The sequence below is a fragment of the Eumetopias jubatus genome, unplaced genomic scaffold (genome assembly GCF_037043125.1).
Source record: "Eumetopias jubatus isolate StellerSeaLion01/CBP00866 unplaced genomic scaffold, mEumJub1_p1.0 scaffold_4, whole genome shotgun sequence".
Lineage (NCBI taxonomy): Eukaryota > Metazoa > Chordata > Mammalia > Carnivora > Otariidae > Eumetopias > Eumetopias jubatus.
The window spans coordinates 160,791,364-160,807,687 of record NW_028274810.1 but is presented as its reverse complement, the minus strand read 5'-3'; the positions used below and the strand labels follow the sequence as shown (position 1 = coordinate 160,807,687).

The 16,324-nt window shown below is 34.9% G+C and overlaps 1 protein-coding gene across 2 annotated transcripts in view; it reads left to right on the top strand.

Moving 5' to 3' along the window:
* ZBTB10 (zinc finger and BTB domain containing 10) overlaps positions 1–12,767 on the top strand; it is a 36,286-nt gene extending 23,519 nt beyond the window's left edge. For both annotated transcript variants that reach the window (XM_028112017.2, XM_028112011.2), the window contains exons 3-6: positions 2,851–2,949; positions 7,031–7,207; positions 7,416–7,588; positions 7,845–12,767. In XM_028112017.2, the coding sequence (XP_027967818.1) occupies positions 2,851–2,949; positions 7,031–7,207; positions 7,416–7,588; positions 7,845–8,150 (755 nt within the window). In that variant the 3' untranslated portion in view covers positions 8,151–12,767. The remainder of the gene's footprint in view (positions 1–2,850; positions 2,950–7,030; positions 7,208–7,415; positions 7,589–7,844) is intronic.
* Positions 12,768–16,324: the final 3,557 nt, after the last annotated feature.

Here is a 16,324-nt window from a genome sequence, read left to right as displayed (position 1 = left end):
CAGCATTTAAAGGTTTAATAGTTTCACCTTTAAAAAAAAAAAAATTACTGTCTTCCCTTTTGCAACCAAATTTCTCAAATTGTATTATAGATTATAATTCATCATCTTCCATTCATAACATAGGCTACTCTTTTTTCTCCTTGCCCCACTGATCTACCAGAGTCACTTGCTCTAAGATCACCAGTGACTTCCTAGGTGCTCAGTATTTGTGGAATGAAAGTAATAGATGTTTCAGTCCGTATCTTAAATTTTTGGCAGCATTGTCACAGTGGACTAGTTCTTGAAATAACTCTTCCTAAAATCTGTATCATTTTCTAGTTTATTAAAATGCTAGGATTCCTTAACTTATCAGTTATAGTTTTTTCCTCATGGTTTCGTCTATTTACTTCCATTACCTTATTTACCAGTATATTCTGACAACTCATTTTTATCACCAGCTTAAGCATCGTATCTGTGTAGCCTTTGGTGTTAATTTCTCCACTTGGGAGCTTAAATGAAAAAAGAAATAGTTAAAATTTTGAGTGTTTGTTATATACCAGGCAAGCAAAGAGTTAAGCACTTTTCATTTATCTCATTTGGTCCTTGGACAATAATAAATGAAAAGTACATAGCTTTTTTCCTGATAATTTCTCTACTTGTATAATAAAACCTTTCTCAATCTTTAGTAAGCATCAGAATCACCTAGAGGGCTTTATAAAATACAGATTTCTGTGCCTTACCTCCATAGTATCTGATTCAGTAGGTTGGGATGGGGCCTGAAATTCTTTATTTCTAGCAAGCTCCTGGATAATGCCCATGCTGCTTATTTGGGAACTACACTTTGAGAACCACTGCATTAGAGAAGCAAAATAACCTGCTTCACAACTGTCACACAGCTGGGATGTGGCAGAGCTGAGAATTGGTCCCAGGCAGTATCTAGAGTTTACCCATTTAACCCACTGTTCCCACTCCAAACATAATTAAACTCCTCTTTCTTAAGTATCTCAGACTCAGTACCCTCATAACTACCTAAAACTGGTCCTAAACTGGTCCTCTGCCAGAGACCCTAACTGCCATTAGTATAGGATGGAAACTTCCCTCATTACCTTCAAACCCTGCCTCTCCCATATTCAGTCTCACCAAGCACTGTCGGTTCTTCTTCCACAAGCTACTTTCCTCCATTTGCTACTGCCATCAACCAAGTCAAGGCCACCGTCTTGTTCTCATCTGGATTTCTAAAATAGCTTCCTGACTTAATCTCCCTATATCTCCTTTTGCCCTCCTTTAATTCATTCATACAATACCAGGAATAGTCCTTTTAAAAGGTGAATGAGATTAATGCCTTGTTTAAAATCCTTCTACTGCTTTTAGAGTAAAGGCGTGCAGTGCTCTGTATGACCTAACTACGCCTGCTTGAGGATCATTTTATTTTTTTCTATTCTTTCTCTCCTTCATTATGCAATTATGTAATCTGCTGGCCTCTTAGAACATAATCACTAGATCTGTTCAGTGATTTGGGGTTTTATAACTATGCACTAGAACCATTATTGGGTGGTATTCTGTTCTGTAAATGTACCACAGTTTTATTTGCCCACCATCAGTTTTTTTGAATCAGGTACCTGCTTATGTAGAGAGGAGTTTGTGTTTTTCTTTTTTTTTTTTTTTCTTTTTTCATCTTGAGTATTGGGGGAAGCCAGAGCAGTACGGGATGGCGATATCAAAGATGAGTCTTAAATGACAGAGGACAGATTGTCCATAAAAAGTGGCATTTTTTAAATGTCTTCAAATACTTTAAAGATTTATTTGATTGAGTAGATGAGTGGGAGGAGGGGCAGAGAGAGAAGCAGATCCCCCACCAAGCAGGGAGCCCAACATGGGACTTGATCCCAAGACCCTGGGATCGTGACCTGAGTTGAAGGCAGACGCTTAAGACTGAGCTACCTAGGTGCCCTGTCTTCAGATACTTTAATTTAGGAGAGTAGATAGTATCAGTGGGATGATGCTGGATTCACTAGTACTAGTAGGAACTCGAACATTAGGACCTTATATTCTAAACTAAAGAGTTTGAAAAAGCTCTGGTGAACCATTGAAGATTTTAAGTTAAGGGAGCGATTTAGGCTTTGTGTTTTAGGAAAATCTCTCTGGCATTACAAATAGAAGTATGAGCATTATATTTTGAAGCAAGGAGACCAAGAAACTATTTAAGTAATTCACTAATATAAGAGAACGGTGGTGGGTAACTGAATTAAGGCAATGGTAGAGAAATGGAAGGGATGGAACAGATTTAAAAGAAATTAACAGATTAGAACCAGTATTCATCTCATTAGTATGTCTTTTAAGCTGCCTCTGTATAACCTTTCCATATCAAGATTAAGGAATTAGCTCCTTCAAAGTCTTCCTTTACTATTCTAGTTTTTTAATTGGTCTTTTCCACTTCTGAATCCATACAGAAACAGCAATGTTTTACACATCTAGTACATAGTACTAACAGCAGTTGTTATTGGGTGCCAAACGCCATAATTTGTAACACTTGACTTGGATTATCTAATTTAATTTCTATGATCAAATCTATGATCTGGTTGGCAGCATATGAGGAAACTGAGGCACATGCTCACATAGCCAGTAACCTAATTCACCCTGCCTCTTAAAGCTTATTCCTATTCAGTACACTGTTCTTACTGTTGGATGTGTACTTGTTCTTGTAGTTGTCTTATGATTTTGTGCCTTAGTAGTATTAAGCACGTAGTAGATATTATAATTTGCAGATATCTTTCTATTTAGTCAGCATAAGAAACAATACCAAGAAGGGAGTGGTTGGTGATGGCTATAGTGTGGTTGTAAATAACAGATTATTCTACATCTCCTTTTCAGATCTGGATGGTGCTCTACTCTCAGGGCCAGATTGTGATAGGAATGTGAATACAAATTTATTGGCTGAAGCCGGCTCCAGCCAGGATGGAGGTGATGCTGGTAGGTACAGTAGGATTTTAGTAAGAGTATGTTAAAGAGGATTTGAAGATTGGCAAGTGTTTGTGTACATATTTAAGGACCTTTTGCAGTTTCTTTCCCTTAAAAGAGAGTATTCTATGTAAATACTTTCAATCCGTGGTAGCTGTGTTTATGATTAACACTTTGGAAGTCTGGTAAATACAAATGGATGGGTGTTTATTATTGTTTGAGGGAGCCATTTATTTAGAGCTTTTAAAATTCTTAAATATCAAGTAATTAAGTTAATAGAGCTGGTGGCTTCTTGCTAGTATATACATATATTTCTATCAGTTGTATTTTGGGAGGAGTATCCTACACATAGAGGCAGAGAATCCATAAATATTCCAGAGAACAAAATGAGTATAAATAAATAAGGAAGGGAAAAAGCTTTCTTTAGAGAAGAATGCCAAGCTAATAAATACAGAATGACAATTGAAAAAATACCCCACAGGAAATAATTGAAGATCATCCATGGATGTTAAGCCACTGTTAAAGCGCTTATCTCACAATGATTGGGCCAAAGGCTGTTGTTGTAATAGCATATTCACATGGTCTCTGTATCATCTCACAGATTACTTCATTTACAAAGAGGAAAGATTGCTTTATAATAGAAGCAGAAATACCATGCCTCTTGTCATAATGCACTAGCCAGCACACAACATCACCTATGTAATATTCTTGCCAAAATGTTTAACCCAAATCTAATCCTGAGGGGTGAGAACATCAGACTGGTCTACACAAATCCAGCTACTCTGAATTTTAAAATGTTAATGCCATGAAAAACAAGCAGAGGAACCACTAGATTCAAGGAAACTGACTAAATGCATTGTCAGTCTTGATGACATCAGGGTTCTAAAATGACTAAAGGGGCATTTGGGGAACAGTTGGGAATTTGAATGTATAGTATGGATTAAATAGACAATTTTAAATTTCTTGGATGTGATAAAGGTACTGTGGTTATGTAGGAGAAAGTTCTAGAAGATACATGCTATATTGAGGGGGAAGCAATGATATGCAAGTTTTCAAATAATACCTATAATACATAAAAGGTGGGTATGTGTGTTTATAGAGAGCACACGTGGCAAAACAAACATCTGTCAAAGGTACATAAAGGGATATAGATGTTCATTGATTTCAACTTCTCATAGCTTTGGAATTGTTTAAAAAACTGATGGGGAGGGGGACAGCTATGGGTACTTTTACATAAAGCTTTCACAGGTTTCTGAATGTAGTATGCACTGACCAAAGTTAAGCCATGTAATTTTGAAGAAAAGAAATTGCCTTAAGGTGGTTTCTCCTAACTGTTGAAAAAGAGTTTACAGAAAGTTTTGAAATAAGCCATTTACAGATCATATGGGTTGAATTTTGAAGACTTTTTCCTTGTACAAAAAATCAGTAATAGTACAAGGTATTTTATGTTTGGTTTAGGAATCTGGTTGAAGAATGGGTTTAGACAGGGTACGTGAATTCATACGTAAAATTTTCAGTTCTGCACATAAACATTTTCATTGGAGAATGGTTCATATAATTCATCTCCTTTTCAAAAAAGTAAACTCTTAATTTAGAGTCATTTCTCTTCAGGGGAGATTTTGATCCATTTTTGTTTTTGCAACTGAGATCAGCCTTTGTCTTCTGATTTTGATTTCAAAAGAATGCTGCTTTCTTCTTAGTTTGCCATTATGGAAAAATGCACCCTGAAGGATATTACTGAGCAGTGAGCACAATTTTCAAGTAGATCTTGAATGACCTTAAAGATCTTTCAGTGATTGAATTACAAAAGCACTACCTTTAATTTGCTCATATACTTCTATAAGTAACCTCTACTGGTTATAAGAATTTGGCCAGATGAGAGAAGTTTGGGATGAGGTTTTCTTAATTTGAATTACCATTTTGGTATTCTAGATATATGGTGTCTCCTGTCTGTTTTCATGGATGCTTTTTATTAACCTTTAGGTTATTAAGAGAAACATGGAATTTCAAGTATTAAGAACTTAATTCTGAATCTTGGGTCATCAATTTTTAAATTAGTTTTTGAAACATGGAATTTCAAGTACTCTTAATTCTGAATTTTGGGTTACCAGTTTATAAATTTTTTTAAAGATTTTTTTGAGAGTGAGAGAGCAAGCCTGAGTGGGGGGGAGGGGCAGAGGGCGAGGGAGAAGCAGACTCCCCACTGTGCAGGGAGCCTGATGTGGGGCTCAATCCCAGGACCCTGAGATGATGACCTGAGCCGAAGGCAGACGCTTAACTGACTGAGCCACCCAGGTGCCCCTATAAATTATTTTAGGGCTAGTTTGTACTTTAATGAAAATACTAACTTGAGGTTATTAACATACCTAACATGATTGACATTAGTTTTACAAGTATTTTGAGCAAATCAAAAATATATACATGTTGGTATTTGCTAACATACATTTATTCAACAAATAATTGAAGGGTGTATGCTTTGGACATTAGAAATATAAAGGTGAGTAAAACAAGCACAGTCCTTGCTCTCAGAGCTTCCTTTTTGCACTGATTTGATCAAGAACTATGAGTCAAAGCTCAAACTTTATTTAATGTAAAGCTGAAAATTGATAGGTTCATGTTCACAGGCTACCACCCCCATCCTAATTTCCATCCCCCCCCACACACACAGATAATGGTGTCTCAGTTTAGGATTCTGAAAGCTTTCCCTCAAACAAAAATACGTTATAATGACGGAATCAGAAGGCTTTCCTAACATTTAAAAAATGGGTGAAGATATTCCAAGTATAATGTAATTTATATTATTAGTAATGAAATTTTTAAATACCTTAGGGACCTTTTTGCATTGTTGGGTATTGATACTTTCACCAAAGAGGAAATACTAGGTTATTTTAATTTTTAGAGAAGTAGTATATATGGCAGATAGATGGAGGAAAATGAATTTTTAGAACACCCATTTTGGTAAGCATTCTTTTATAAAATCCATGGTTTTCATGGAAGGAAAATTAATAAATTACTGCACAAGTAAGCTAGCATATAGCCTGGAAAGGAGTGTTCAGGCAGAGGAAAAGAGTGCAAAGGTCTTCAGAGGGAGCCATTTTCCCCTGGAGGAATAGTACAAAGGCCAGTATGGCTGAAATAGTGACCCAAGTGGGTGGTTAGATCAAGGGCTAGATTAGGTAAGGCTGTGTGAGATAATTTTAAGTCTTTGGTTTTCATATGAGTGAGATGGGTAGTCTTTGCAGGCTTTTGAGTGCCAGGCTCTCACTTAAAGTTCTGAAAGAATCTATAATTGCTGTGCTGAGAGCAAATTCTAAGAGGGCAACAGTATGAGACAAACTCTGATGGCTATTGAAAATAATCCAGAGGCAAGAGTTAATGGTCAATAGGATCAGGGTGGCAATAGCTAGCTATGGAGAACACTGGATATGTTCACATTGCCAAAGGATTCCTGGAGCCAGGTAAAGACATACATATTCAAGAAAGAATCCTATCTAGGAGGCATCTGGCTGGCTCATGATGGAGCATGCAACTCTTGATCTCAGTGTTGTAAGTTGGAGCCTCACATTGGGTGTAGAGATTACTTAAAAATAAAATCTTAAAAAAAAAAATAAGGGGGGGGGTGGAGGGAATGCTATCCAGAGGAGGTAATTCTTACCCTTAGACACAAATTCCTTAAGGGACATTGACTATTTTGATTCTACTTTTCAGATTTTCATTTAAGGATGGAGTTAGAGGTTTATGTTCTTCATTCTTAGTCCATTTTTCTATACTGATAAGTCTTAAAACAAGATTATGTGATTGAAGACAATAAGGAGACTATCCTGTTCCAAAGCTGGGCTTCAGGGTGACAGTTATTAAGAGAGTTCTGTTTTGAATATGTTTGAAATACAGAGTAGTTCCATGTGGTCTCCATGCACTATTAAATGAAGCATGAAGACATTTCGGTTTCAGACTACAATGCAGAGATTTTTATCTAGCTATTTATAATAATCATAATGCTCATAAGATAATTTATTTTCTGGGTTTTTTTTTAATTCTAATAAGAGATTTTCATTACCATCATTACATCAAAATCACTTTTCAATTGTATTAGGTACTTCACATGATTTCAAGTATGGCCTGATGCCTGGCCCTTCAAGTGATTTCAAGTATGGATTGCTACCAGGTACTTCAAATGATTTCAAGTATGGATTGATACCAGGTGCTTCAAACGATTTCAAGTATGGATTATTGCCTGAATCTTGGCCAAAACAAGAAACTTGGGAAAATGGCAAGTATCAGTCAACTAAACTCTACAGAAATTTTAAAATGATTTTTCACAGTTAAAAGCTTCCATGTTCTGGGTTTTAAAAAATTAAGATACTGGTAGTCCTATAATAATCCTCATTCTTAGGGATAGACAAGCTTTTGATAGCAAGTTTTCTGTTCAATATATAATTGCTTTTGTGTGTGTTGTGTTTTTTTTTTTATTCTCAAAGGTGAATCATCTCTAATCATGAACAAGTTAAAATGCCCTCATTGTAGCTATGTAGCCAAATACAGACGAACACTAAAAAGGCATTTGCTCATTCATACGGGAGTCAGATCATTTAGCTGTGATATTTGTGGAAAACTGTTTACTCGCAGAGAACATGTGAAAAGACATTCCCTGGTAAGTAACTTTAAATATAACTGATCTTTGTGATAAAATACATGTCAGTGAAGTTTAAGGTATTTTAACAGTTACCTGAAATCTAGGGAAGGTTGATTATTAAATTGCTTTAAACAAATTATGTGGTTTATGAACTGAACTTTATACAGAAAAACAAGGGTATCATTCACTCATTAAATGGGTGGTTTAATTGAATGGTTGAAATGCATTACTGTCTATACTGTCCTTATATTGGATTTTTCCCCCCTTTAATTAGGTGCATAAAAAGGATAAAAAATACAAATGTATGGTGTGTAAGAAGATCTTCATGTTAGCAGCCAGTGTTGGAATAAGACATGGATCTCGACGCTATGGTGTTTGTGTAGACTGTGCAGATAAATCACAGCCAGGAGGGCAAGAAGGTGTAGATCAGGGACAGGATACAGATTTCCCTCGGGATGAAGAATATGAAGAGAATGAAGTAGGAGAAGCTGATGAAGAGCTGGTTGATGATGGAGAAGATCAGAATGATCCATCTCGATGGGATGAATCAGGAGATGTTTGTATGTCTCTAGATGATTAACTGACCTATACTCCTCAAGGATGCTGCATTTGGACATAATATGAATCGACAATTTGAATTGTTGAACTTGAAGGCTTGCAAAATATGGTACATGCTGGATGGTAGTTATGTTGCTGTGAAAACTGTAGGGTCAAAAAGCCTTATAGCAAAAAAAAAAAAATTTTTTTTTATATTTGCACAGGACTGTACAGCAAACAACCTTGTGGTTGGATTACATGGAGTCCCCACATCTTCAGTCAGTTATCAAAGTAAAAATATTTTTTATTTATAGGATATACAGTAACTACTTGGGTCCTACGAATATATTGTACCTATCCTTAAAGAGCTTACGTTCATGTGCCACTTTAACATGAATGAAGAAAATCCATTTTTAAGACTACAGTGACAGCTGACCCAATTACTCTGTCCATCAAACCACTCAGGCTAGTTTGTACTAGTAGAGTTTTGTTTCTATTTTTATTTTTATTAATTTTATTTTTTTTAATACAGATTTTCAGTGAGGGGCCTTTTTAACCCCATTGGTTCTACTTTTCTGTATTTTTCCATTTTAATTTGCTTCATAACTTAAACCAATTCTCTTCTAGTCTTAGATATTATTTCTCAATTTTGTGCTGATGGGCATGTTTATAAGAACTGGAGAGGTAATTTATTGGAATGAACTGACTTCCTCCATTCCCCCTTTCCTTTTTGACATGAATTTTACTACTTCACAAATGAAGAAATGATGTTGCAAAGTTAATGTGGCGAAGTTGACAAATACCACTAAAATGATTATGATTTAGAAGTAACTTTTTCCTGCTGCTCTAATCTGATAAATGGTTATTACATGACGTTTTCTGACATGGTATTCGGTTTTGGGTATCTGTTACTTTGGCACTATTCTTGTTTGCCTCTTTATTTTTGCCAGTGTACTATACCTCAGTCCTATTTGAAAAGACAGAAATCTAATCAAAAGAAAAGTCATAGAAACAATTAAGTAAAATGATTTGTTTCCTAATTTGACCTCCGTGTCCAGTTTGGTTAGCTTCTTATGCGATATAAGTGAAATCAGGTTTTTACTCCTGTGCCCTTTTTATCATTAAAAAAAAAACCACAAAAAGTGCATTCTCTTTTGTTTGATACTTACTGGGATATTGAGTGTTTTGAAATTATGATAGATAATTATTTTTTCAATTTCTCAACATTTTACTACATCTTGGTACATAGTCTTTCTGGTAGTCACCATGATTCAACAGTCTGCAAAAATCTTACAAATAAGATATTGAGAGGCTTTACAATTATTCTGTTAACTAAATTCTTCAAGGTACAAGGGGTGATATATTAAATTGAAATTGTCAGATTAAATTGAAATTGTCAGTCTGATGACAGATGAATTAGCTGATAAACTCACAGCAGCATTTCACATAATATTAACATGCATGACATTTATCAGGAACATATTGTATATTATATAAGATTGAGGGATATCATATTTTCAGCTTTCTTTTAAATAGAAATTGAGTATATTTTCCTATTTTATATCAGGTCACTAAATTATGCTATTTGTGTGGAAAAAATTGCTAAGTACACTTTGACAGACATAATCCTTTGGTGCTCCATCTGATCAAAGTTGAAAGGTTGATACTTTTTTTTTTTTTTTTTTTAAGAGACAAGCTTTCTCATTGTCTCCAATTTCGGTAGTATAATGGTTTAATGTTAGACATGGATGTTTCTGCTTGAATAAATCAAAGATAAAAAGTACAGTTATATGGTTAGATAACATATTTTGTCATCTAAACTTTATTGTAGTTTCTACATAACTGTAAAACTGACATGAATAGTTTGGTTTGATTTTTGTTTAAGACTGAAGAGTACATCTTATTTCTCAGTGTTCTAGACAAATGAGTATAATGTAATTCTGGTGGGGTCCAAAGTAGACGTTAGTTGGGCAAAGATACTATGAATGAAAAAGTATTTTAAACGTAAAATGTTCTGCTTTGTGAATATGTAAGTATAGTATAAAGATTTCTTTCATCCCATTTATCCCCCTCCTTTAAAATAAACCATAGTTTACAATTGGTAGATCTGTCTATATATAAATATATATTAAAGAGAAAAGATATATATCTGAAAATCACCTAAATCTGCTTTATTAGACTACAGTTCACTTATTGCATAGAAACTGGACTTGGCTTTACTTCTTAATGTACTTTTACTTTTCCTCAAGATATGAACTTACTCTCTTTAAACTGAGTTTTCTTTTACTACTTAAATCATTTATGTATATCTGGTAAATTATGACCAAATTTTTGTTAGATTGCATACAGTAAATTGAAATACACACTTGGTACACTACGGGATTGTTGTGCTTTTGTTTTGGTTTTAGTTGGAAACAAGGTTTGATGTAGATGGCTTGTTACTGTTAATTTAAAATATTCTATAATTGTCCATTACCTTTTATGTTGTATTGTGACAGATTTGGCTATATTTTTAGTCAACTGAAATATGATACTTTAAAAGTTTGTTTTTAGAAAGGTAATCCAAAGGAATGTTTATACTCTTGAATATATTAGCCTCAGCCTATATAAAAATTTCTTCTTTAAAGTAAACATTTTACCAGAAACAGAATTGACAGATTTTTCTACTTGCTGACTGCCTAACTTATTTGTTTCATGATCTCAAGGGACTGCCTTTTCCCTTCTAGGTCTTTTTTTTTAAAAATAGTTTTAGTACTAAGGTATACTACTGGACGTTTCTATTTTTTTTTTTAAGTATATTCTTTTTCTGACTTACAGTACAATTTCAGGAAGTTGATAGATACTAAGAACTTATGATTGGTCTCAGAGGTCACAATGGAATACTCATAATTTTGTCTGTGGAGCCCTGGCAGAATTATGTGTTACACATTTGCTGAATTTTTCTCTTGTAACTTATATTTTAAATGAAACATATTTTAGAGCTGTAATTTTAATGAAGAGGAAAAATATAAACTGTTTCTTTCCTATTCACTCTAGTAACAGATCCTCTCCTATAAATTAAGATCATGTATTCTTTCTTAGGGTTCTCAGAGACAGTTACTTCCATATGGTCCCTGCTTTGTCGTTGTTCCTGACCCTCATTTTTCATATTCACTAGATAATGTTGCTAATTTTAGTGCCCTAGCAATTAAGAGCTTAAAAAAACTGTAGGAAGGGAAACTGAACACTAATAAATAGCTTTGAAATTTGGGGGGGGAAGACACTGGCTGGTTTTGTTAGAGCCATCCTGATGGAGAAGAGGGAGATAGAATGAGTGAATTCACGTAAAGTGCTTCCAACACTGGTACATAATAGAGGCCTAATACATCTTAGTTTAAGAATAGATGCAAACCAAGAGGAAAAGGGGAGAAAACAGAAAATGGGAAATCTATAGTCCTACGATAAAGTATAAAGGCCTGAAGACGGGAAAGTGTGATGGAAGAGGAGTTTAAAAAAAAAGTCATAAATTTTAAAACTTCGGTAAGCTTTATGTATATTTTTAGGATTTTTGTCAACATAGTTTATTTTTCTGAATAATGATTCCAAAAGCTAACTTTTTTTTTTTTAGTGCCTACATGTGCCGTTGAGCTTTACATTATTTTCTCTAATTCCCGATAAGGTAGGTGCTATTGTCTCCATTTTATGGAAGAGAAAGGCTCCAAGAAATTTGCATAATAGAACTTGCCCAAAATAACACAGCTACTAAGTGGTAGAGCTGGGCTTTGACCAGATTTGATTTTGAATGAAGCCCATCTTCTTTTTAGGGGGCTCTATTAACTGCCTCATTAAACAACTTTATAGAATTTCAGGGCTTTAAAGGAGTTTGTGTATGGAGACCTATTTTCCCTGTAAACCATCTATGTTAGGAATTTGAGTGTCTAATCTTTCCTTCCCCAAATACCCTTATCACTCTTTTCCTCCTAATAAAGCAGTTTTGTCACCTGGCTATAAATAAGATACCTGACCTCAGTGTAGCACATGCTATTAATTGGCTGTGGCATTTTCATTTTTAAAAGGATGGTTTTAAAGTGAAGAACTAGACGTGAACCCCAGTTTTTGTGCCGTTCAGTCACCCAGATCCTTAAACTTAACTATGGTACATAAATTACGTGCTTAGAACTAACAGGTGTTTTTTCGTAGTCACTTTTAGGAATTAAGTGGAAAATTTTTTTCCTGCTCTATCCCTGCTTTCAAGTGAAGTTGAACCGTTCTTAGTTTAAAATGTGTTAGGGATAAGCACACTTTAACAGATGTTTTCTAGCCCTGAATTTTAGGACATTGGGTACTTAATTTGGAGTACACTGGCTATTGAGAACAAAATTTTGGGTTGAGGAGAGAGAGGGATGGTTGAGGCCATTATGAAATGGGAGAATCAGCATTTTAAACACTGTAAACATAAAAGAACGCTTTCTTCTGCCTGCTGTTTGTAAAAGCTCTTTGGGAAGATCTTTTACGAAGACCAATTTTTTTAAATGTAATTTACCTACCTAGTATAAGTGTCCTAAGACATGTATGTAAACTTCCACAACTGTTTTGTCTGTGTATTTAGAAAATACACAAGAATCTTTATCAAACCTAAAAATATAAACTTGTGAGCACTAAACTTGCTTCTGGCTTTGTGAATTTTGTTGACTGACATTTAATTCAGATTTCTTTGCATTAAAAGTGTACTAATTTAGACTAATTGGAGTAGGGGAACACCTTTGTAAACTTTGACTTATGTATAATTCAGATACTTTTGTACTTAAGGTTTACAAGTTTGAATTACAGAATATTAGGGTTTTTTGGTTTTTATGTTTTTATATGAAGTGCATAAATGACTCAGACTACCTCCTAGTGATGCTTGGAAAGCTGCTTTAATAGATAAGTGATTTGTAATCAGCATTTCATCTATTCATCTTTATTACTTGTGGGAATTCTCTACAGGTTTTAGAAAACATTATTTCCCCTCTAATTTACATGTGTGCATAATTTTGGAAGTGGTTTGAAAAGCAAAGGTAAACTACATCCCATATTTACTGCATATTAGCAGACTAATGAATTATAAGTAAATACATGTTTCAAGTCTTTGAAATTTTAATAGTATAGAGAAAACATACTTAACCTGGGTTTTTGTGGTGGTGTTAGTAATAGAACAAAGGAAATCGTACAAATGACTAGATACTCTCCTAAGGAAATGAGAGTTTTGTTTGGAGAAGGCTGTCCATGTAACACATAGGCCTGGTGTCTTAAAATTATAAAAGAGCTGTGGCAGAATAATTAGGTATACTGTATGGTTTTGAGAGGTTAAGACTGGGACCACTTGGCTCAAGATTAAAAAGCAGCTTTTAATAATTACCAAAAGATTAAATGTGATTGCTTCAGAAAGAAAGAAATATCCTAGTGTTTGAGATGTTCTAGAGAAAGTGAAAGATTACCTGACAAGCATTTTGGCTAAGGTAATATTCACCAAACATTTCTGTCTATAGGTGTTTTTTTGTTTTTGTTTTTTTGCTTAAAAGTTTTTGGACCATTGTAGGTAACCAGCTTTTTGTTTTGCTTAGCAAAAACATTGATAAAGTCACGCATAAATATCTCATGACACCAAAAAGGACTCGGTGGACATTTAGAAATCATGCTTAACTGTATAGAAAAAAGTGCTATTTGAGCTTTTTTCTTTTTCACTTTGCAAATCATCACAGACCAGTATTTGGAAGCTGGTGTAGGAAATTAAATTACTGGATCCATGGTTCGATGGGAAAATTAAAGGTCCTTTGGATCGTAGTCCTGTAAACTTTTCTGAATTTTGAACTAAAGAAGGAAATAAATGAACCACAAGCAATCTATACAGTTTAATTAAAGTGAATAAAAAATAGGCTGGATGACTGCATGGTGCCTTTACATGCTGTTGATACTACCTTCTGACTGCCAGCCAGGTAACTTTTTTCCAACACAACCAAAGTTTGGCAATAAATTACTAATCTTCCAAGCATAATTATGTTTTAGAATATTAGTGAAAGATAAGCAAAAGACAATCTTCTTGGCACATGTCTCAACAGTCAACTCAGTAGGAAAACACAAAATATTGCAAGATAATTGTAGAATGTTTCAGGTTAAAATTTTGAGAAAAAAATTGATTCCCAGAGAGGTTACAATGATTTTACAGTCCGTTTTGGGATCCAGGACTTCTGAACTTCATTTCAGTATTTTATCTGTATCTAAGACTCGTTGGATAAGTAATTTAAGATTTGGGAAAACTGAAATTGGACTACAAAGTATAGTCAGGTGCAATTCCTGGCACATAAATCTGAGCTCAAAGTTGTTCACTAAGTGATGATTAAAAGATGTCAGCAACCTTTTTAGGATTTTGCTTGCTAGTATCTAATGGCATATAGTTAATAAGCTAATTTGGTTTACAAGCAGTTTGTGTTGCCAAGTACAGGGTATGTGGGATCCCTTGGCACTTTTCCCCACTACACCCCTAGGTGACCGTATCTGAAGACATAATGACCAAACCCAACCTATAGCAAATATGACTACAGAAATCTCAATGCAAGTAGCCTTTGGGTTTTTTTAACCTACACCATCTGCCGAACTTGGAATATTGACAAGCTTAAGTATTAACCATTTGCTGCAAAATACTTGTTTGAAAATAATGGCTGGCTTGTCACCACTAATATCTTAAGTGTCTAATATTCACTGTATATAAGGAGGATGTGAAAACCTAGAGAAAACCCTATTGGAGTTTATACCTTGATGGAGAGTGCAACAGTGCGTCAATAAAGATCATTTAGATCTGATGCTTTTGTCGCTAATAATGATTTTTGTATTTGTTAGAGAGGCATGTTGAGTGGGCATTTATACCATATGAAACAGGACAAATGTGTGTTCGTGTGGAAGACGGAACTTAGTACTTATGTCACCCTCACCTTCTTCCCTGTTCTTAAAACCTGGATCCCTAAACTTGGATGTTGGCATTCACATAGACAATGTGGGTAATTAATTCTCCGAAGTACATTTTACCACAGTAATTTTTCAAGTAATTGTCACCTAAAGCATTAAATCGGTGAGGTCATTCCAGAGAAGGGCAAGTCTACGGACTGAGTCCTTGTCCACCAAGAGTACTAGTCCAGGGAATTACCGTCACCCAAAGCAACGGAAATTTGAAAGCGTTTTTTATACGTTGGTATGGATTTTCTTTTATTGGTAGTCTTAAATTTGCCCCATTTTGTCATTTCATAGACTTAAAAGATGTTTGTTAGAATCCTACATTAGATTTCAGGCAGTTTGGGGGAGGCATTCTAAACTTTGGCCCTTACTTGTGCCTTCTGAAGGCAGCTGACTCTTAATTGGCACCCCAGTCTATTTTCTGGCCCCTTCGTTAACTACTGGTGACTTATTCTGTACTCAAAATGTGAGCTACCCTTTTAGCCTATGGACTCCTCTCTGGTTACATATGTATTCAACAGATAAATATTGAAGACTCATTTGTGAGAAAATGGTTACCTGTGATGGATAATGACCTCACACACTATCCTGTTCTCAATTATTACAAGCCATTTGCCAAGGAAAGAGATTCAAAATTAAGCAAGCAGGGAACCAATAGGTCCTTCATTTCAGTGGTTTCTTGAAAAGCAGGAATGATTGGGAATTGTGGATGGGTAGGATAACTAAAAACGTAAAATGGCGCAATTTAAGAAAATGCATATACGGCACTTTGCATTGTCTCCCTTCAACATAATAGAAAATAGTTTGACCTTGAAAATATTTGCATGGACCTTATACGGCAAACAAAAATGTTTATATCCGCTATTTATCTTTTTCTGGGATAGGAATATATTACTTCCTAGGTGCCTCCTAGTTCTATAGGACAAGAACTATATTGGACAAGTCTGTAAGATTAGACGAGCTCTTCAGAAGATTCATTTATGTACTCAGGGAAACTGACACCTTAACAGAGTCTACCTCCGATTTGGGGGGCGGGGGGGATAATGAAGTTACTTGGACCTAGAGTTGTTTTCCTATACAGGAAAGCAGTTCAGTACAATTGCAAGCCCTTGGAGTTAATGTTCAGTCCACTTAGTTTTTGCCTTAGGGAAAGAACATCACCTTTTCTCAAAGGATGAAATCACAAGCTTCTGTAGTCCCCCCACCCAAAGTTAATTCGTAAGGAAAGTAATAGCCTAAGTATCATAATCA